The sequence below is a fragment of the Protomyctophum parallelum genome (assembly GCF_964188405.1).
Source record: "Protomyctophum parallelum genome assembly, chromosome: 2".
NCBI lineage: Eukaryota > Metazoa > Chordata > Actinopteri > Myctophiformes > Myctophidae > Protomyctophum > Protomyctophum parallelum.
Window position 1 is genome coordinate 29,597,658 of NC_139699.1, and position 22,351 is coordinate 29,620,008.

Here is a 22,351-nt window from a genome sequence, read left to right on the forward strand (position 1 = left end):
GGTGGTAAGTGGGATGAAATTTACAAATTTCCTTCTTCTGTGGCATGGGATGGGATGGCACCGGTCTCAGGAGGCACAGGGGTTGTCTGAGAATTCAGAAGCTTCCCAGTTTAATCCCGCTCTATGTTGAAATGTCTGAGCAAGACACTGAAACCCCAATACTCCTGACGAGCAGCTTGTTGCCCTGCAATGGTGTCTCGATCATCGGTGTATGAATGTAATGCATACGTGTCGTGAGGCTAAATATCTATACCAGTTACCTAAAGGACGTATAGAACTGCATCACATTTTATTCTGATACACTGTAGCAGTTGATGAAAATGTAATTGGAAAATATGTTGTTTTTATTCAACATAAGCATTTGACCGTATGAAAATAAATACAAGTGGTGTCTTCCTCTCAACTCATCCAGACTCATCAGATTCAGTGTCCCATTGAATGCCTCAGACCTGAGGTGCTGGCTGATGTACACATTGCCCAGAACCAACCGGAGTGAAGGATGTCCCCCATCAGAGGTGCTCCTCCACCGTCCAAACATTCTACTGCATAACACGACAAGTCACAGGAGCCGTCCTGTCTGTGACTGAACTGAAATAACTGCCGTGTGCCTTTTGTGATGAGCTTAACACAATCAACTGAAACTGTTACACTGCCCTGCTGCCTTACACAAGTGCTATTACGTTGGCTGTCATCTGGCAAACTTTTCAATTGCGTTAAAATGTTGGCTATAAGTCCTAGGGATTTGAGTCTCTCGTTTTATTTTTCCTTTCATGGACATTTCTTGTTTGTTGATTAAGACCATCCCTTTCTCTTCACATGCGTTCATGTGAACCTTTATTTAGGGTTTGATGTTCAGATTTATACATTTCCGAAATTGCCATTTCGTTCGGCATGAAAATATAGTTTTACAATACAGATTCCCAAAGAAAGTAGAAATCAAGCACTGTTTTGAAGAATGCCAATGTAGTGTTGTAATGGTCATGTACAAAATTGTATGAATGTTTTTTCTTTCTGTAGCCCCTTCACTGTCGCTTAAGGGGTAGCACTGTCTGTTTGTGATCGACACTGATATGTAATTTTCTAACTTTTCTATTAATTTATCCTAATCACAGTGTGTGTGAATGTTTGAACTACAGTGTGTGAATTCAAACTTATTTTTATATGTACTGTCTGTGCCAAAGTTTTTGCTACCGTTGATGAAAAGAATCCCTTGTTTTAATAAAGTTGTAAAATACTCAAACTTGAATAGGTCTATGTTTCTAATGTACTACAATAGCATTGTCAAAAGATATACATTAGTAATATTATATACTAGATAATATTGTTCCTAAATAAACAATGTGGGCTTGTAATCGTTGCAAGCCAAGCAAAAATTGTAGTATAAATACTACAAATGCAGTCAAGGTCACAGCAGTGCACTCACACAGTGCATTGTCATCTGTTACTCCCCTGCTTGGTTGGGGGGGATTTCCAAAAGCATTGGCATCACAATATACTTAATTAAAAGTACTCACATTCCAAATATGATCAAGCTTTTTCCAAAATAGCACATCTACAAGCTCATAACGCATGACATTGTAGATAGGACTTTTGGGAATAGTCAAAGTATGACCAGCCCATCCACTCAGACTCATCAGATTCAGTGCTGGCTGATGGAGGCTGTGTTGTGAACTTGTGAATCAATACCGCCCCCATCTGGCGGAGTCAGGTTACACATTGCCCAGAACCAACTGGAGTGAAACTGTTCCTCCACCTCTCCCTCCAACAAGGTCCGTGTATTTTACGGCCTTTTGTATTCTAATTTCGTATTTGACAAACAGTATTCAGAATACGGTTTGGTGTTCTGAAAACTGTTTGTCAAATATATAAATGGTAAATTAAAACATAGAATATTCTGAATACTGTTTTCTGAAATTGTTCATTAAAAACTTAGAAATAGGTATTTAAAACGAAAATATAACCCGATTCTAGATTTGAGGACCAGTAGGTTTGATTGATTGATTGATTGAAATATTTATTAACAGTTTGCAGAATTACAGTACATTTCAAGCACAAACTCAATACAAAGACTGTTAACTGAGTGGACGACCCAATTAAGCATTACACTTGTTTACAACAGGGTCCACATTGTTCAATTCATCAAAAAGGTCAGTAGGTTGTGACCACCAGGCTTTTCTTTTCGCAGATAAGTAGGCCTAAGCCTGGGACCGAGGCTACCCTTTCCCTTAAAGGTCCGCTGACACCCCCCGAAATTAATATGGGTGGTAATATGGGAAGTAGTGGAGGATATTAAGTCAATATTTCATGAGATTCGTTCACTTTATGGTACAAGCACCAAAATTGGCACACGAGTGCTTCGGAACCCTATACTATCTCAGAAAAGTACGTTGTCCACTTGAAAAAACAAAATGGACACCATTTTTCAAGATGGCCGCCAAATGAAAAAGGCTGAGACCGGGCACTGCACTCCCTGTGGGTGTGTGGAACGTGTGTGTCGAATTTGTAGTCGGTGGGGCGAACGGTTCTCGAGTTATGTGGATTACAGACGTACACACACACAGAATTTGTGCAATTAGCAGATCATTGGAACGGTTGTTTGCTTGGTGATACAAGCGTGACATTTGCCGTGAACATTCCTTTGGTCAACTCTTTAACTTTTTAAACCGAGCCATCCAAAAATCCAATATGGCGGTGATATTTCAAGATGGCCACCAAAATTAGACTGGTTTTGCATTTCAGCATATATTTTTGCTATACCTTTGTGATGTACTATACCATACTACTGTATAATACTGTACGGCACTGTAGGGCATCATACTGTACCATACTGTACTACTGTACAGTACAGTACAGTACAGTACCGTACCGTACCGTACCGTACCGTACCGTACCGTACTGTACTGTACTGTACCGTACTGTACCGTACTGTACCGTACTGCATGGTACCATACTGTACCGTACTGTACCATACTGTACCATACTGTACCGTACTGTACCTTACTGTATGGTATCATACTGTACCATACTGTACTGTACTGTACCATACTGTACCGTACTGTACCATACTGCATGGTACCATACTGTACCGTACTGTACCTTACTGTATGGTATCATACTGTACCATACTGTACCGTACTGTACTGTACTGTACTGTACCGTACTGCATGGTACCATACTGTACCGTACTGTACTGTACCATACTTTATGGTATCATACTGTACCATGCCGTACCGCACGTTACTGTACCGTACTGTACTTTACCATACTGTACTATAACATACTATAGTGTACTGTACAGTACCGTGTGTGTGTGTGTGTGTGTGTGTGTGTGTGTGTGTGTGTGTGTGTGTGTGTGCACGTGCAGGGAAAAGGGGAGGGGTCGGTTAATGTGGAAATTGTAATGTAATTTGTGTCACAGTGAAATGTTGTGCAATAACAGTATGTCATACAAAAGCAATATTTGTACAGTAAATATGACATGGATGCAATGTAGTGCAGATGGATTTCTGTGGCATGCATCATTTTTTGTGCATAGAGAGATGTGTGCTAACGGAGTGATTTGGTAGGAGAAGTCGGACGGATAAACGGACATATTGCTTTGCATCCCCTATAGTATAGGAGCTAGGATGAGCATCAAAACTATATATTTTAAATACTTTTCATTAGCACAATTTTACATTCCATAGGGCTGGACCACACATGGACCCCATTTGGTTTTGTTTTCTGCATCTTCCTCTGTGACCTGCCACCTTCATGTCATCTCTCACAGCATCCTTAAACCTCGTCTTTGGCCATCCTCTTACCTGGCAGCTACATCTTCAGCATCCTTCTCCCAATGTACCCTCATCCCTCCTTTTCACATGTCTAAACCATCTCAACCTCACCTCTCTTGCTTTATCCCCAAACCTTCTAACCTGGGCTGATCCTCTAATTCAGTCATTTCTGATAATGTCCTTCCTTTTCACTCCTAATGAGAACCATAGCATCCTTAATTCTGCCACCTCCAGCTGTGCCTCCTTTTCATCAGTGCCACCGTTTCCAACCGTACGGCATGGCTGGTCTCACTACCATCGTATACATCTTCCCTCTCACTGGTAGCCTTCTGTCACAAATAACTCCTGACACATAATATGTCCCATATTCTCAATACATTGGCTTCCCTTGCTAGAACATTTCCATCTCTATACTCACCTTAACCTGTTACACTACTGTCTACTGTCTGGTCAATTGGTACAAATAATTTTCTCCCTCCCTCACCATCTCTCTTTGCACTTACTGTACATCTCATATAGCCCTGACCACTTCTTAGCCCACACCACCTGACATCACATCTCTCTCTTCTTAGCCATCATCTAAAAGAAAACCCCAATGGGCATTGCCCATTGACATATATTCAAGTCTGTGTGTGTGTCTGTACATCTGTAATCCACATAACCCGAGAACCGTTCGCCCCACCGACTTCAAATTCGACACACACGTTCCACACACCCACAGGGAGTGCAGTGCCCGGTCTCGAGTCGGTCGGACCCACGGTTGTCCAGAACCGCCACAAAAGGCCCTTTTCATTTGGCGGCCATCTTGAAAAATGGTGGCCATTTAGTTTTTTCAAGTGGACAACGTACTTTTCTGAGAGAGTAGGTTCTGAAGCACTTGTGTACCAAATTTGGTGCTTGTACCATAAAGTGAACGATCGTGTCATTAATATCCTCCACTAAAGCCGTGGATATGCACGGCTTGTGATATCCGTGCTATGCTCCGGAGGAGGAGGATTCTAAAAACGATTTATAAATCCTAAAGCCTTGTTTATACTTCACTGTGCAACGGTCCTATGCTGGAAAATAGCAGATATGCAAAGTCACAGCACATCTCATTCAAGACACTGAACTTGCTTAGGAGTAATTTAAACATGTTTGTTTGGGTTTGTGTGTGTGTGTGTGTGTGTGTGTGTGTGTGTGTGTGTGTGTGTGTGTGAGAGAGAGAGAGACTGACTTACTCTGTGTGTGTGTGTGTGTGTGTGTGTGTGTGTGTGTGTGTGTGTGTGTGTGTGTGTGTGTGTGTGCTGTGGTGTGGTGTGGTGTGGTGTGGTGTGTGTGTGTGTGTGTGTGTGTGTGTGTGTGTGTGTGTGTGTGTGTGTGTGTGTGTGTGTGTGTGTGTGTGTGTGTCAAGTCAAGTGGCATTTCTTCCTCAGCCTATAGTGGGAATAGGCATGCACGGCTATGTATGCATTGGGGTATCCGTGGATATGCACGGCTTAATGTGGAGGTACTGAGTACTTGGAACAATTGTTGGCAATAGAGACAAATTTGGTGGAGTATGATCAGGAAATTTAAGGAGAATTGGAACTTGATCAACTGGATGAAGAAGTGAACTAGAAAAAGTGCCCTTCCGGGCACAGGTCTCCACCAGGTTATCCACAGATCCGTGCAGTTAGAGGTAAAAACACTTTTCGGCCAGTTATAGCGCCACCTTGAGGCTGAGTTGAAATTGTTCATGTGGCATTTCGTCCTCGGCCTAGTGGGAATGTGGGTGCACAATTTCACGGAAATCACGCGATGTGTTCATGATTTGCAGCATTTTGTTTGAAACTGAGCACTCCTGTGAACTTTGGAAGCCAATCTTAACCAATCAGGATGGAGTCTGATAAATCTGAAAGACCCGTTTTGTTGAACGGCTCTAGAGAGACTGTGTACCAATTTGCGTGATGTTTGGACAAAATCTGTAGGTGTACTGTGCAAAAACTTGTTTTGCACAAAGCGGCCTCCTGGTGGCGCTATAACAGGCCGTTCTGGAAAGTTTGGGGCAGAGGTTCATGGTTGGCATCCAGGGAGTGTGTATGCAAAATATGGCATGGAAAAACTTGTTTTGCACAAAGCGGCCTCCTGGTGGCGCTATAACAGGCCGTTCTGGAAAGTTTGGGGCAGAGGTTCATGGTTGGCAGCCAGGGAGGGCAGCGTCTAGTGAACAGATCTAATGAACAGATTTAAGGCTTCCGGTGGACGATCTCTTCAAAATAAGAGTACCCTCTAGAGTATTGAAAAAAAGTTTAATTTGCACATTAAAACTACAAATTAAGCATTTAAATGATGCTATATGATGCTATAAGACACACATTATGTTTCTGTGTAAAAATAAGTAATTAAATCATTATAATAATAATAATAAAGTTATCTAAATGGATAAATGCTATTCACTGGAGTGCATGGACTTTATAAAGTGGACACTGGACAAAAGACGGCTCCGCGAGGCAACTATCTGGACATACCCACGCGTTCGGGGAGATGTCCTGTACCACACCCCACTCTCCGCTAAGCGGGAGAGGTGTAAAATTCACAGCAGCAGACCTTCTACTGGGGTCAAGGCTGACAAAAAGTACCGTTTCCGGACCCAGAATGGACACTGGACAAAGAGGCCTCCGCGAGGCAACTATCTGGACATACCCACACGTTCGGGGAGATGTCCTCTACCACACCACACTCTCCGCTAAGCGGGAGAGGTGTAAAATTCACAGCAGCAGACCTTCTACTGTGGTCAATGCTGAAAAAAGTACCGTTTCCGGACCCAGAATGGACACTGGACAAAAGAAGGCTCCGCGAGGCAACTATCTGGACATACCCACACGTTCGGGGAGATGTCCTCTACCACACCACACTCTCCGCTAAGCGGGAGAGGTGTAAAATTCACAGCAGCAGACCTTCTACTGGGGTCAAGGCTGACAAAAAGTCCGGTGGACGATCTCTTCAAAATAAGAGTACCCTCTAGAGTATTGAAAAAAAGTTTAATTTGCACATTAAAACTACAAATTAAGCATTTAAATGATGCTATATGATGCTATAAGACACACATTATGTTTCTGTGTAAAAATAAGTAATTAAATCATTATAATAATAATAATAAAGTTATCTAAATGGATAAATGCTATTCACTGGAGTGCATGGACTTTATAAAGTGGACACTGGACAAAAGACGGCTCCGCGAGGCAACTATCTGGACATACCCACGCGTTCGGTGAGATGTCCTGTACCACACCCCACTCTCCGCTAAGCGGGAGAGGTGTAAAATTCACAGCAGCAGACCTTCTACTGGGGTCAAGGCTGACAAAAAGTTTTGTGACACGTCCAGTGGCTGCACTATAAATTGTGACATGTTCTTTGTAGATGGTAAGGCCTTGTCACCACATTGAGTACAACTATACAGACTAAGACTTTTCAGGCAAAGCAGGTCATCTCCAAGGAAAGGAGACCGAAGTGTGTATTCTACAAAGCTTAGTTTAATATGGTGTATACGTCTGTCCTAGAAAATTTCTGAGACACTAATGACACTGATGTGTTGGCTAGATTGAATTTCTCAAGTTTCCGTCTAAATGTTGAGTCCTGCGCTACTGCTTCTTCAAGCCGTGTGTGACATTTTTTGAAAGCAGATGTCTCCCCGAACGTGTGGGTATGTCCAGATAGTTGCCTCGCGGAGGCCTCTTTGTCCAGTGTCCATTCTGGGTCCGGAAACGGTACTTTTTTCAGCATTGACCACAGTAGACGGTCTGCTGCTGTGAATTTTACACCTCTCCCGCTTAGCGGAGAGTGGAGTGTGGTAGAGGACATCTCCCCGAACGTGTGGGTATGTCCAGATAGTTGCCTCGCGGAGGCCTCTTTGTCCAGTGTCCATTCTGGGTCCGGAAACGGTACTTTTTTCAGCATTGACCACAGTAGACGGTCTGCTGCTGTGAATTTTACACCTCTCCCGCTTAGCGGAGAGTGGAGTGTGGTAGAGGACATCTCCCCGAACGTGTGGGTATGTCCAGATAGTTGCCTCGCGGAGGCCTCTTTGTCCAGTGTCCATTCTGGGTCCGGAAACGGTACTTTTTTCAGCATTGACCACAGTAGACGGTCTGCTGCTGTGAATTTTACACCTCTCCCGCTTAGCGGAGAGTGGAGTGTGGTAGAGGACATCTCCCCGAATGCGTGGGTATGTCCAGATAGTTGCCTCGCGGAGGCCTCTTTGTCCAGTGTCCATTCTGGGTCCGGAAACGGTACTTTTTTCAGCATTGACCACAGTAGACGGTCTGCTGCTGTGAATTTTACACCTCTCCCGCTTAGCGGAGAGTGGAGTGTGGTAGAGGACATCTCCCCGAACGCGTGGGTATGTCCAGATAGTTGCCTCGCGGAGGCCTCTTTTGTCCAGTGTCCACTTTATAAAGTCCATGCACTCCAGTGAATAGCATTTATCCATTTAGATAACTTTTATTATTATTTAATTACTTATTAGTAATTTAATTACTTATTTTTACACAGAAACATAATGTGTGTCTTTACAATAACTGTAATGTAATAATAATACTAATTGTTATAATAGGTGTATTATTGCTTGATGAAATAGGAACCTTTATTGTTTGGATAGGAACCTTGCTTATACAAGTGCGTGCCGCACGGTACGCACGGTGCCTGTTGTTGGTTGCACCTCTCGCACGGTACCTGTTGTTGGTTGCACTAGACTGAGCTGACAGGTTGTTTATTACTACTCTTAGCACGGGACTTTATAATAAACTATTGCCCGGCTGGGCTAAACTACAATCCTTGTTGGGTGATTCTTAACGAAAAGAACACACTTTTACACTAATAATGTAACGTAATAGTTATTTAATTAACGAATTAAAATATTATTTTATTCTGAAGGCAACCGGATGTCTTAAATCTGCTAGCTCTCAGAGCGGAAGTCTTAAATTTGCTCATAAGACGGAGCCGACACACACACACGCGGACGGACGGAGTGCAAAACATACTCTCCCCACATGCCTTCGGCCTGGTGGAGACAATAACTGGAATGTATCACTGGAATACATGGATGCAATATGTGAGAGAAAGACGAGGATGCATTCTGAGGAGAAATGATGAAGGAGAAATCGCATCCACGGCCTCGGGAAATACAGTGACAAGACAACAGTCCGTCAAACTGCCTAAATATACTGTCTGTCTCTGTGTGTGTGTGTGTGTGTGTGTGTGTGTGTGTGTGTGTGTGTGTGTGTGTGTGTGTGTGTGTGTGTGTGTGTGTGTGTGTGTGTGTGTGTGTCATCAAATAATAATAATAATATGATTCATATCTAGCGCTTTTTCATAACACTCAAAGACGCTTACTCAAAGATTGCACATCCAAAATACAGCTTGTAAACGGCAACGCCTAATCACGCCGCTGCAAGGCGCTCTAGAGACACTAGTTTGCAAGCGTTATTTGACTACTTGAAGAGAAGAAGATGAGGAAGGAAACATAACAAACCGGCTGTTTTACAACACTGCGGTAACCAATTTAACATTCTATATTATATTATGTTCAATTTCATTCTGTGAAGTTGGTATAGCTGAGTCATGTGTGCTACGGTACCTAGTTCTGGATCTGGAATCTAGATTAATGCTGGCATTAAGTTATCTAGCAGTGCACTGTGCACATCAATTCAAAATGAACTGTTGTAGATCTAGCCAGCTATGTTCATATGCATTACAGCCTGCAGCTCCACTTGTGTTTTGAATTTAGATTTTGATAAACCAAAAACAAATATTTGCAGCGAGTACAGTCCCTATAGTGTCACATGACGTCTTTGTCAACTTCATTTGGTTGTTTTTAATCTAGTTAATCATCATCACGTTTCTCTTTCCCTCTGTCTCTCAGCTCTCTCTCGAACTTGCCAGTTAAAATTAATTAAACATTTGTCTTTCAGTCCTTGGGTATCATTTGGTGCCAAGCAATGCACCAGAAATGATGGGTCAGGCCCTGTGTTTATGCTCTCGTGGATCCATTACCATTGACGACAAGAGATATTTCTTCATCCAGAAACTTGATGAAGGGTAAGAAAATGCATGTGATCAGTTAGCCCCTCTCGGAACCCTACATAAAGCTTTTAAATGTCAGAAACTTCAGTAGCATTGGGTTCTGCCTGGAGGGCTAGTGATCAGTGTACATTGAAATTCATGATTCCACAGCACGGCCCTATCCATGCTATGCCCATCTTCATTTCCCTTATTGCTCTCCCCATCTCTTTTAGGAATGCCGACTATCACTTATTTTCTTAAAGATTATTCTATCACTTATTTTCTCCAATAATTGACAAGCAGGGGGTTTTCTTATTTTTGGTATTTTTTATATTCTAACAAATCAATTAATCTCTTAAACCCTATTTTATTCTTGACCACACAACTATGTCATACAAAAATTGTGAAAATACGATTTGTATTATGTAGATCGGCTACATTATCATTTTTTTTGAATTTGTATTTTTTCTATAATCGATCCCTACGATTATATTAATCTATAATTGTATTATGTCGTTTTAAAATCGGTTAAATCCATTCGTTCGATCATCCGTTCCGCCCCTAATCTCTTTACATCTCCCCTGCGTCAGTGGGTTCAGCTATGTGGACCTGGTGGAAGGTGTTCAGGACGGTCGCTTCTATGCTTTGAAGAGGATCCTGTGTCATGACCGTGAGGGTCGTCAAGAGGCGCAGACGGAGGTGGAGATGCATCAGTTGTTCAACCACCACAACATCCTGGGCTTGACGGCACACACCTTCGTAGACCGCGGAGGAAAGAGTGAAGCCTGGTTACTTCTACCCTACATTAGAGTGAGTTGACACTAATAGTATTTTATTTATTTTCTGTAAAAATAAATTGTCTTCTTCTTGAGTCATTCTGAAATGTGTTTGTGTGTTTGTTTGTATGTATGTGTAGAAGGGCAGCCTATGGTCCGTGTTGGAGAAACTTAGAGACAAGGGGACCTTGATGGCTGAAAGACGGATCTTGCACATCTTGCATGGTATTTGCTCTGGCCTCAAGGCTATTCATGACAAAGGTTATGCACACAGGTATGCTACAGCTACACTACAGTCGCACATGTTTAGACTCTAGAATACCTGTACATACAATCTGTACAAATATTTGGTGCAGCAGTAGTTCTTTGAGGTAGTTTTTTTTTCTTCTTGGTAGAAATCTATAGGGAAATTCACAATCTTTTGGTTCCTTATTCCAAACAGCAATATAACAGAAGATATGTTCCTCAATACCTTAATACACCTTTGCCAAGTAATCCCTGTGATCAGAACCACATTTATATGTACAGTTGCACAGATCTGACTTGAAATAACAAACTTTAATCTATTGCTGCGCACCCTATTCAATTACAAACAGTAGTCATAATTTTACAAAGCTAAAGAGTGCTTAATTGTGTGAGTATTGAGTATATTTGAATATGATTCAATACTGTGGATTTTTAAATAGTTATGTTGTCGGGTGTCAAACACATAAATGATGTGTTTGTTTCTTTCAGAGACCTGAAGCCCACCAATGTGCTCCTGGAGGAGGGTGACAGACCCCTTCTGATGGACTTGGGCTCTATGAACAGAGCCAGAATTGAGGTGAGACATTAATTGAGTCCCATAGACATAGAGCAGTGGTTCTCAAACTTCTCAAGCTGCACATTTAGTTAAATATGGGAGCCCATCGGCAAAAAAAGAAATATCTATCTATCTATCTATCTATCTATCTATCTATCTATCTATCTAAAAATCCTTCACATAATATAAAAAAGGAGAAGCGCTCTGGCTTACTTCAGAGATACTTGAGTCATACCAAGTGAAAGATGTGGTTAACAATCCACATGGCCACAATTTACAGAAATGTCCAAAAATAGCAGAACAACAAGTTCCCATGTGTTAAAATGCAAAACATTGTGAGGTTGTATGTAGATAAGATATTTTCATCACACAACACCATCGTATGATTTATAAAATAGGGCTTAAGTGGTTTAAATGCCTTTATTACTGTAGTTTGGGGCATACCACAATAAAAAATAAATAAAATAAAATAGAAATGGTTTCGACCTGCATGCGACTTTGTGAGCACCTTGCATTCACCTGGAGTTTAATTACTTGACAACTGTGAACTTAACACACAATATATTTTCTTTTGATTGTGTGCTGAATATATTCTAAATGCTGTATTGATTGATTGAAACCTTTTATTTATTCTCGAAAAGAGCATTGAGGTTCCCCCTCATTTGCAATGCTGACGAGATCACATATATAAAACAATTTAAGACAGATATAAAACACAGGTATCAAAACCTATGTGTTCATGTAGTGTTAATTCTAACCCATTAGGCTTAACTTTACATGCATGATAATGTTTCATACTGTAGGTGAGAGGAACCAGAGAGGCCATGACCATTCAGGACTGGGCAGCCCAGCGATGTACAATTTCCTACAGGGCTCCTGAGCTCTTCAATGTGGAGAGCCACTGCATTATTGATGAGCGCACCGATATCTGGGTACAGTGTTTAATTTCACATTAGTTTTGTTATGTAACGTGACACTGGTGCTTCCCACCCTTATATCAGAATCATTCAACATTATAACACTTGCTGCTTCAGACCTGTTGGTGATTGTTTTTCTGTTGATTTATTAATTTACTTCTTTCCTTCAGTCACTCGGCTGTGTGCTGTATTGCATGATGATCCTAGAGGGGCCGTATGACATGGTGTTTCAGAAAGGGGATAGCGTTGCCTTGGCCGTTCAGAATCCTGTAGTTATCCCTCAACATTGCAGGTAAGATCTCAGTAGGAATGGCCCCATACCACTCTTTTCATTTCCAATATCAGAGCCACAACCTTGAGGTACAGTAAGCGATATTACTCAAGAGGGTATTCTTAACTGTTGTTATTGCCATAACAATGATGCAGTTAACCGCTTGTTCCATTAGTATTAGAAGTGGCAAAAACACTCAATCATATGTAATGGTGAAATGTAGCCAGTTTGTAAAGTGCTAGTTCTTTACACACTGAACATCTCAGTCAAATCTGATGCATATAATGTAACGTTAACTAGACTGATTAGCAGCTTCATTACTATAGAAATCTGTTGACATTGCTGGTTATATCAATGGCAAAGTGATATTTACAGTAATGATGCCTATTTCATTGTATTCTTAGTTTATTGGGACTGTATTCTTAGTTTATTGGGATTTGAGCACAGGTGGAGAGCCTATTTTGACAAATAAATGCTTTGTCTGAACTACCTGTTGTATAATATCTGACGATACTGATTCCAGCCAGATAGTATAGTATATTTGTTTATTTTACTATACCGGTAGTTTGTTTTTCAGCTATAAAATGGTGCATTTATATAGCGCCTTTATCCAAGGCGCTTTACAGAGATTGTGCATTACATTCACCCATTCATACACCGATAGCAGCGGAAACCATGCAAGGCACCAACTAGCACATCGGGAGCAATTAGGGGTTCAGTGTCTTAAAGTGGCTTAAAATGCCTCCACACTGCTGAGTGCTGAGCTGATGACAGCTTTCACTGAGTGGCTGCTGTTCACATGATAGCAAGTTGTCTTTATGGCATGTCATGTCGTTGCTTAAAGTGAGCTTACAAGCATTTACACTGAGACTTAGGCCACTATTTGACAGTAATGGATGAGGCAGACCGACAGTAATGGATGGGGGGGCACCTTGTAGTGAATTATCGTCCTTAAGAAGAACAGCAAACTAAAGTTGCGTTATCTTTGTAACTAAAAGTGTATATTCATTGGTCTCACACTTCGATTCGATTATGATTCACCTGTTAACAGTTCCAATCAATACTATGATGCATCTTGATGGAACTCAGCTGTCTATATATTTATATTTCTTCCAGTTAATACAATCAGTCAAATACGGTACATATGAATGCCTGTTTTATTTATAAGTCCAAATGGACCCACGTTGTCAGCTGAGAGACATATAGCAGACCTACAATCTCATGCACATTGTGACATGTTGTGAACGTCTAGAATGCCCTTGTTACTGCGGTGTTCACATATTGACTGATAAATGTGGTGAGAATGTCTAATTTGAAAATACTGGCTGACTTTTTATGACTTGTTGACCTCAGCCTCCCTCTGTCCCTCAGAGGGAGCGAGACATCATGTTAGCATGTTGCTAACATAGCATCACAGTCGACTGTCGAATGCAATGTTCCCATTGGGAATTCAACAATAATTGTATATGTTGCGTTCACAGGCAGATTAAACGATGCAGTCTACCATTCATTGACAAAGGAAGCCAGCGACATGACGTTGCAAAGGCGCAACGATGCATGTAGCTGCTCCAAATCAACTCGCAACGTGTTTTTGCATCGTTTCAACTGTCCTTGTGAACGCACCATTAGACTTTATAATCGATTATGTCATGCCACTGGGTCGATGCAGAATCGTGCACACACAGCCGCATCACGATGCATCTAATGAAATGGTGCGTTCACACGGGCAGTTGAAACGATGCAAAAATGCGTTGTGAGTTGATTTGGAGCAGCTACATGCATCGTTGCGCCTTTGCAACGTCATGTTGTTGGCTTCCTTTGACAATGAATGGTAGACTGCATCGTTTAATCTGCCCCATGTCACTCGCTCCGCGCTGCAGTATTTCAGACTCATGACTAGCTCGCTACTGGAAGCACTAGTAGCCTCGGGTTGCAGCGCCATATAGATGAGAGAGTTGTGACAACTCTGTTCACTTCATGAGGCCAGTCCAATGGTGGCTCTTCTACATAGACTTCTATTGGCGAAGTGCTAGGCGAAGTGTGACAAGTCCTGGACCGGAAGTTGGCAGAATGCACTGGACTCGTGCAACAGCCCAGCTTTCCCTTTTATTTTAGGCAAAAACTACTTTCTGGCCTTGACAGCCCATACATCCAAACAGAAATGTCCTATCTGATTGTATTAAAATGACGTTAAACCACGTTAAACTCACTGCCACTCGATTTGTCACTCACTCGCCTCTATTGATGCTAACCACTTTCTAGTCCAACAAACTGATGCTACTACTAGTTTATTATACTACTGTTACTCCATTTGCTTGACAACATGTTGCAATGCGACACGCTGTGAACTTGTAGATCTGTTTGTAGTTCGGCTATTTTCAACAAAACAAAATACATTCATTACTTAATTAATCGAGGCAAAAGTTTGAAATCGTGATTTTGATTTAAAGGCATTTCGCCCAGCCCTACATCATGCATAAATAGATATCTCATGTAACAGTTTGCAGAATTGCAGTACATTTCAAGCAAACTCAATACAAAGACTGTTAACTGTGAGTGGACGACCCAATTAAGCATTACACTTGTTTACAAGAGGGTTCAATTCATCAAAACATTTAGAGACGTACAAATACACTTCTATATAGTCAAAGAACAGAAAGCATTTGAGTGCCTGCCCAACAGGGAAGAGTCTTACATTTTTCAATTGAGATCAAACTGTGTGTGTGTGTGTGTGTGTGTGTGTGTGTGTGTGTGTGTGTGTGTGTGTGTGTGTGTGTGTGTGTGTGTGTGTGTGTGTGTGTGTGTGTGTGTGTGTGTGTGTGTGTGTGTGTGTGTGTGTGTGTGTGTGTGTGTGTGTGTGTGTGTGTGTGTGTGTGTGTGTTTTTGTTGTGCCAGTTACTCTGAAGGCCTGCAGATGCTGCTTAGCTCCATAATGGTGTCTAATCCCCAGGAGAGACCTGACATCAACTGGGTTCTGGACCAGGTCCAGGACCTGCAGAGTCGCAGCCCTAACACAGAAACAAATATGGTCTGATAGAACCCAGTGTGCTAGACGAGGGTGAAAGTAGCCTTGGAATGAGAACTTTGCACACCCTGAGTTTGAAAATATCTATTTTCTTTTTTTTATATATAAATTATTGAAGTCTGATGTAGTCAACTTGGGTACATATTTTCATCCAGTTTGGAGATATTGGCAAGAAGTGAGCATTTCACCACACTTGGCTGTGGTTTGTTGAGCTTGTGTGAAACCACTGATTCTTTGAAAGAAACATTAAAAATTTAAAACTGTTTACATTTGAAACAGTCAAGACTGAGGAGTGCAAGGCCTTATGAAGACGTGTTTTTTTTTTAATTGAATGTCACTGATAACCCAAAAATATATTTTTAGTTCAGAAACTGATTACCAAAAAGCATTGCCAAACTTTCCAATGGATGGAAACTGCCCCAAATATGATCCACATGCTTAGAGGATATTATAGGGACCATTTATTAGCTGGGAATTTCTTTGGTTTACTGCCTTTTCGCATTTTGCATCCCTCTTGCAGTAATGCCTGTGTAATTACAACTATGAAAATATGCCTGTACTTAGAGAAGCTCAGAATCCACTGTTGATTGATCCTCGCCTGCAATGCTGCATTTGAACACACTGAGGTGCTCCACCATCACTGTGTGGCCCCTTTCATTTGTCAGTCAATGTCATGTCTTTGTGTGTAGCATGTCTGAGCAGTGAGCAGGGTCACTGTTTTGACAGCACAGCAATATGACAGTGAGTTGGAGTGAAATGTACAGTAACCATCATGTCAAAGTTTTATTGAACGGATACCACTGGATCCACTTTTATCAGTAGATGATCTGTCACACATCTGCTACTGTTACATTGTAACATTTTACCGCACTTTTTTCCAATTCCTAACATTTTGGGTGGCCTATTATTTGCTTGAATCTGTAAAGAGAAAGTTTTTTTCTTTTTTTTTTAATTGTTCTCTCTCAGGAACTAGTTTTCTGAGTAAATAGTATACGTTGAAGGAAGATTCTAATGGTACTTTTTTTGTTTTTAAGGAATGCTGTTTACTGTTTGGGGCATTTAATTGCAATTTAATTAATGTAGAATGAATGTTTATTTGCATAGCTTTTTACTGCTACATGTCGTTTATTGGAATAATTATGAATACTGTGCAAATATGCAGTGTTTTTAAATTACATATTGATGTCTGTATTTTGTACAATGGTTAGTGCCTCACAAATGCAATAAATAGACAGTAGGTTATTAAAGGACAACTTTCGTTTTTTTCAACCAAGGTTCATGTTTTAGGTTGTTATTAGAGTTAGAGAAAGTAAAAGGTGAGTGTAATTTCTTTTTCATTTGCTGCTTTCTTTCGTTTTAGGGATTTTAGCTGTCTTTGACAGGGGGCGGGGGCATTTGAGCACGGGGCTAAATATGTATTTCTTTACAAAATGTTATAGCGATTTATTTTTTTATTCTTTACTATAGTCCTACTAGACCCCAAGAAATGACATTTGGCCACAAAATATCACAGGATCTACTGAATGTGTCAAACTGGCATATTGAGCCTATGACACAGTGTGGCTTCCCCAGTAGGCTACCTTCACATTCAGTAGATTCTGTGATCTTCTGTGGCCAGATGTAATTTCTTGGGGTCTAGTAGGACCATAGTAAATAATAAAAAAACGAAAAGAAAGCAGCAAATGTAACACTCATCTTTTACTTTCTCTCATAACAACCTAAAACATGAACCTTGGTTGAAAAAACGAAAGTTGTCCTTTAAGAAGAGTATACTGTATTGTGAGATCCATCAATATACTGTAAGTGATTCTACCACCATTTTGATCATGCAGAACAAAAATTAAGACATTTAATATTGTTTAATCAATAACAATGTCATTTTATTAGTTCTTAAAATGCTAATGTAGCAGTGTTGGAAATGTTTTAGTTGTTATATTTAAAACATTTATTTTCAATAATGTTACACAATCATGTCAAGTGCATTTGATTATGCAACTTTTATGTTCATCAAAAACATAATTTCATATGTAAATTACTTGAATGATGAAAAGGATTTGGTTCATATCTTTTAGGTGACTCTTCCCACCTAAAAAAGTGACCCTAAGTGATTCTAAGTCCCAATTACATTTAGTCACATTAAAATCTTTAATCATGTTAATTACGGTGTTTATCTATTTATTTTAATGCACAAGCTGTGTGTGTGTGTGTGTGTGTCAGTCAACTTTTAGGGTCACTCAGATCAATGTGACGTCGTACCACACTTCCCTCTCTAATCATTCTCAGAGGTAACGCTTACCCTGACGGGCACATATACATGAGAATGACCAATAATAAACCGGCTTCATACTCGCACACCAAAATTTACAGTCCACATGTTTTCATACACGCGAGCGAACCGCTAGGATTCATTACACTTTCATTAACGCTATCAGCAACAGCACACTAGACCCACCTACAGTATATCCCCCAGACTCCCCTGGGATTGGGTTTAGGATGGAGGCTGTGTGTTTATGGGCTCAACGACACACACCGCCCCCACCTTTATATTTACCATCATCTGCCTGTGAGGGTCTGAAATGATGTCATGCAACACAAGCGCAAGGTCAACTCAATGTTCGCCCACATTTTAGCACCCAATTTCACGTGCTGTTTCTTTGTCATACAGTTATTAAGGGGGATGCACTGGCAATTTGGACGTTATGTGTGGGTTTTGATCGTATGCCTCGCCACCTTCACACACGCGCACATACACATGTGTGCATACATACTGCAGCTCTCAAGCCATAAACCATCTGTATGCTTTATTGATTTGGCGATGAATCAATTAGTGAATTATTTAATTAGCCAAGCATTATGGGTCAGTTCTGAGCTACTCTCACCCTGCAGTGTTCTTAGGTCCCTTTAAATCATTGTGTGTGTGTGTGTGTGTGTGTGTGTGTGTGTGTGTGTGTGTGTGTGTGTGTGTGTTGAATGCACTGTAACTAATATTTCTGTTGAAGCATCTGTTGGCTTATCTTTAGACCTCTGCCATTTTACAGAAGAAGAGTACAGAGCTGAGACAGTTTGCTATTGGAAGCATAGAACATTTTAAATGCATATCCATGCCAGTGATCCTGCCATCCTGGGCACTCCTACTCACTTCAAGCTTTATGCAAGCAGTACCCAGAACTTTTTCTGTCAATCAAGGACCAAATTAACCTTGGCTGTATTGAGAGAGAGAGAGAGAGAGAGAGAGAGAGGGAGGAATATGGACATTTTGCCCACTCCACTGTGGATGAGTTATGACTTCTTCTTATGGATGGGGAGTTGCTTTTTTCCAAGACCGACTTTCTTTGAACTCATTAATTCTGGGGAGTGTTTGGGTTAAAATGCATAATGAGTTCATTAAGGGGTATTGGCGTAATCAGGAAAGGTATTGCCTTAATTACTGGCACAGCGCCAGGCCTATCCATTCACTGTGAGCTCGGCCACCTATGCTGTCTACAGAGCTCGCTAATTTAATTAAGTGTACAAAATGCTACACACTAACGTCGCCCTCGGGGGCAATTATGGCACGAGAGATTGAAAGATCTCCGCCGGGGGTATTTTACTTACTGGCAGGAGATTGCCTGTGTCAGTTAGCTGATTGCATTGATTATATTGATTTGTAACAGCTTTTCGGGTAATTTCATCTGCAAAGGTGAGAGCAACACGTTGGCCTGGAGACTTTTTTATTTATTCCTTCTTTATTTAGAACCTGGGCTGTTTTGCCAAGTGATTAGATGAAAGTGGAGCTCAACAATAAGTCTTTTAAAGTGGGATATGGGGAGGGGAGGTGGGGGGGATCGATAGTTTTTATTTGCCATGTAAGGTCAGAACAGGTTGGATGTTGTGATTTTCTTTCTAAAGGCATCACAAGTATTTCACCTCTAGTTGCCTCATTGTGCTGAAAGTTGAAACAGCAAGAAAGTTGTCAGCAGAACCAGAACAATATCATATAGGCACATACAGTATTTTCATCTAATGCACAGGAACCATGCTATAACACACAATGCTAGACATGTATCGTTTTCCATCCAATCCTGGACTTTATTCACCATGTGTTCGTTTTAATTCCCCTTACTATTCTTTGTACGATTTTAGAAGGATTGCGTCTCAAGAAACCTGTATCGGTCTCTTGGTGATGTCCAGACTTAAAGGCAAGCCTAAAGTCATGTACCACCATTTTTTGGCCCTTTACTGTTTTCAGCATCATATGCACTTCACGAGAGTGTACAAATGTATAACCAACATTTTGTGAAATATCAGTTTTTCTTTTTACTGTGTAGCCTACGCAAACAGTCATGGTTAAATGAGAAGATTATAGCTGCAGCAGGTTAAATGATTATAAGAATGACTAAATTCCAAGGCGCTTTACATAGATTGTGCATTACATTCACCCATTCACACACACATTCATACACCGATTGTGGTGGAAGCCATGCAAGGTACCAACCAGCACATCGGGAGCAATTTGGGGTTCAGTGTCTTGCCCAAGGACACTTTGACGTGTAGACAGGAGGAGCCGGGATTCGAACCGCCGACTCATGGATCATTGGACGACCTGCTCTACCTCTTGAGCCACAGTCGACTACATTTATTCATTCATGCACAGGTTAATGCATTCCTTCCAATTCCAAGTTCACTTCCCGTGGTTCTGGAAAGAGGATTAAAGGAACAGAAATGTTTGAACACCACAACCTTTGCTCGGCATGACAAAGACAACGGCGGGGCTAATAGTTTGATGAGCAGTTAATCAGTGTAGATTAGGAGAACGAGATGATGCGGTAATCCAGGGGTGGCGTGGTCATTAACGGCAGCCAAAGACAAGCGAATTAGCTGATTAAACAAGTCCCCGCCCAGCCAATGGGCAGGAGGCAGCAGGGGAGGACAGGGGTGATTGATGGATGAGGGGTGGAGGGGAGCGTTTATGTAGCTTGCCAGTAGAGTTGTCGCAGAATGAGTGAAGTGTCTTCATCAATTTGGAACCATTACCATGTCAAAGGGAGAGGATGGTGCTTAAAGTAGGGGGAGGAGTGGAGTGCTGTGGCCATCTGCATACCACAATCTTATACATTTTCTCTCTCTCACACACACACTCACACACACACACACACACACACACACACACACACACACACACCGTGCTGCCTCTTCCTTCCCCCTCCCCCTTGGCAGGCCAGTTTACCGTAAGGCTGTTTAATTTTCCTGAAATAGGGCTGTGACAGCTGTGTCATGCTGATGAGATGGCGTTGGAGAAGAGTGGCAGCCTGTCAGAGCCTCGGCCTCATCTGTCTCCATGCCGCTGCTGCTGGCCAGCCCCTCAGTCTCCTTCTCTTCTTCTCATCCCAGAGGGCACAGACCACACTTTGTCCAAACAAACGCCATTTGACACGTTGTGATAAACAGCAGGTATAGCCTAGGCTCGAGGCAGGGCAGTCGTCTGGGAGTTGGAAGGTTCCCGGTTTGATCCCCTGCTTGTCCTGGCATTCTGTCCAGGACAGGTGTCCTTGAGCAAGAAGACGTTGAGCCCCTAACTGCCTGGGGACTGGGGGAATGTGAGGCGTACATTGTAAAAGTGGTCGGAAGGCTACATTGTGTGTGTGTGTGTGTGTGTGTGTGTGTGTGTGTGTGTGTGTGTGTGTGTGTGTGTGTGTGTGTGTGTGTGTGTGTGTGTGTGTGTGTGTGTGTGTGTGTGTGTGAGTGCGTGAGTGCGTGCGGGTTGGGGGAGGGTGCTTGGTGTTGGAAAGGACAGAAGTAATAACCAAGAGCTGTTTTTTATTTCACCTCTATTGATTAGTTATGGTTCCCTGTATCATCTGACCTGGCTCAATTATGCCAATTGGATAGCACAGTGATGCTGCAATACAAGCATGTAGGAACAGTCAAATGAAACGGAGAGAAAGACAGACATGGTGAGGTGTGTGTGTGTGTGTGTGTGTGTGTGTGTGTGTGTGTGTGTGTGTGTGTGTGTGTGTGTGTGTGTGTGTGTGTGTGTGTGTGTGTGTGTGTGTGTGTGTGTGTGTGTGTGTGTGTGTGTGTGCGCGCATGTGTGCATGTGAGCTGAGCTCTCAGTGGAGCTGAGAATAGGTATTAAAAGCAAAGACAAAGTAGCCGAAGGGAGGAAAATGCCCTGTTGGGAGAATAGGCGTCACTCAGCATGTATTACTCAGGAGAGAGGACAGCGATTGAAATGTTAGTGATGTCATTTCCACCTGTCATTCATGTTGGGATGGGATAAATGTGGAGCCATTACATAAATGAGATGTTGGCGTGAGCCTCTCTATATGCAGGCACATGTAAATAAATAAAAACCTCTTGAATGACCTGTTCCTCTCACTTCACATCTTAAGATGCAATATGCATGCAGGCTGCATGTCCAGCGTGTAACAAACCTACAAGCTGAATTTCCATCAGTCCCAGTTTGTAACTGTCAAATGCATATTATGATTGATATTATTATTAGAGTAAATTGGCCTTCTATGACAGATCATGTTGTCATCTTCACTTTTGAAACATTGTTATTACCATGTTATTTATTATTGTTTTTGTTATTAATAACAATAATAAATTATTTCATTGCTGTCCGGAAGAAACCACCTAACTAAGGTTTTTGATTGTTTTGCATGAATAAATGCTATTGAACATCCTTTTTGTCTGTGTTGGTTAAAAAAATATTGAACCAATTAAAGAGTGCTTAAAAATCACACCCATGTGAACTGAGTGGTGCAACTCCCCCCCCCCCCTC

At 41.6% G+C, this 22,351-nt stretch overlaps 2 protein-coding genes across 5 annotated transcripts in view; both read left to right on the plus strand.

Moving 5' to 3' along the window:
• LOC310878222 (fibronectin-like) overlaps positions 1-1,246 on the plus strand; it is a 22,236-nt gene extending 20,990 nt beyond the window's left edge. For all 3 annotated transcript variants that reach the window (XM_083792409.1, XM_083792411.1, XM_083792410.1), the window contains 2 exons: positions 1-4; positions 413-1,246. The exon at positions 1-4 is cut by the window's left edge and continues 98 nt beyond it. In XM_083792409.1, coding sequence (XP_083648535.1) covers positions 1-4; positions 413-496 — 88 coding nt within the window. In that variant the 3' untranslated portion in view covers positions 497-1,246. The remainder of the gene's footprint in view (positions 5-412) is intronic.
• A 7,990-nt stretch (positions 1,247-9,236) lies between these two features.
• stk16 (serine/threonine kinase 16) lies at positions 9,237-20,939 on the plus strand. Of its 2 annotated transcripts, none has more exons than XM_083758127.1 (8): positions 9,237-9,285; positions 9,704-9,830; positions 10,385-10,604; positions 10,711-10,844; positions 11,306-11,393; positions 12,176-12,304; positions 12,460-12,581; positions 20,821-20,939. In XM_083758127.1, the coding sequence occupies exons 2-8, from the start codon at positions 9,742-9,744 to the stop codon at positions 20,843-20,845; spliced, it is 807 nt and encodes a 268-aa protein (XP_083614253.1). In that variant the 5' UTR covers positions 9,237-9,285; positions 9,704-9,741; the 3' UTR covers positions 20,846-20,939. The 2 variants fall into 2 exon arrangements, with proteins under 2 accessions (XP_083614253.1, XP_083614252.1); XM_083758126.1 differs by lacking the exon at positions 20,821-20,939 and adding an exon at positions 15,456-16,481.
• The last annotated feature ends 1,412 nt before the right edge of the window (positions 20,940-22,351 follow it).

Excerpts from the sequence above, each read along its gene's own strand:
- stk16 (XM_083758126.1), top strand. The coding sequence starts at position 9,742 with ATGATGGGTCAGGCCCTGTGTTTATGCTCTCGTGGATCCATTACCATT. Across the intron at positions 12,305-12,459 it reads ATGAGCGCACCGATATCTGG|TCACTCGGCTGTGTGCTGTA; the intron begins GTACAGTGTTTA and ends TCTTTCCTTCAG. Across the intron at positions 12,582-15,455 it reads GTTATCCCTCAACATTGCAG|TTACTCTGAAGGCCTGCAGA; the intron begins GTAAGATCTCAG and ends TTGTTGTGCCAG.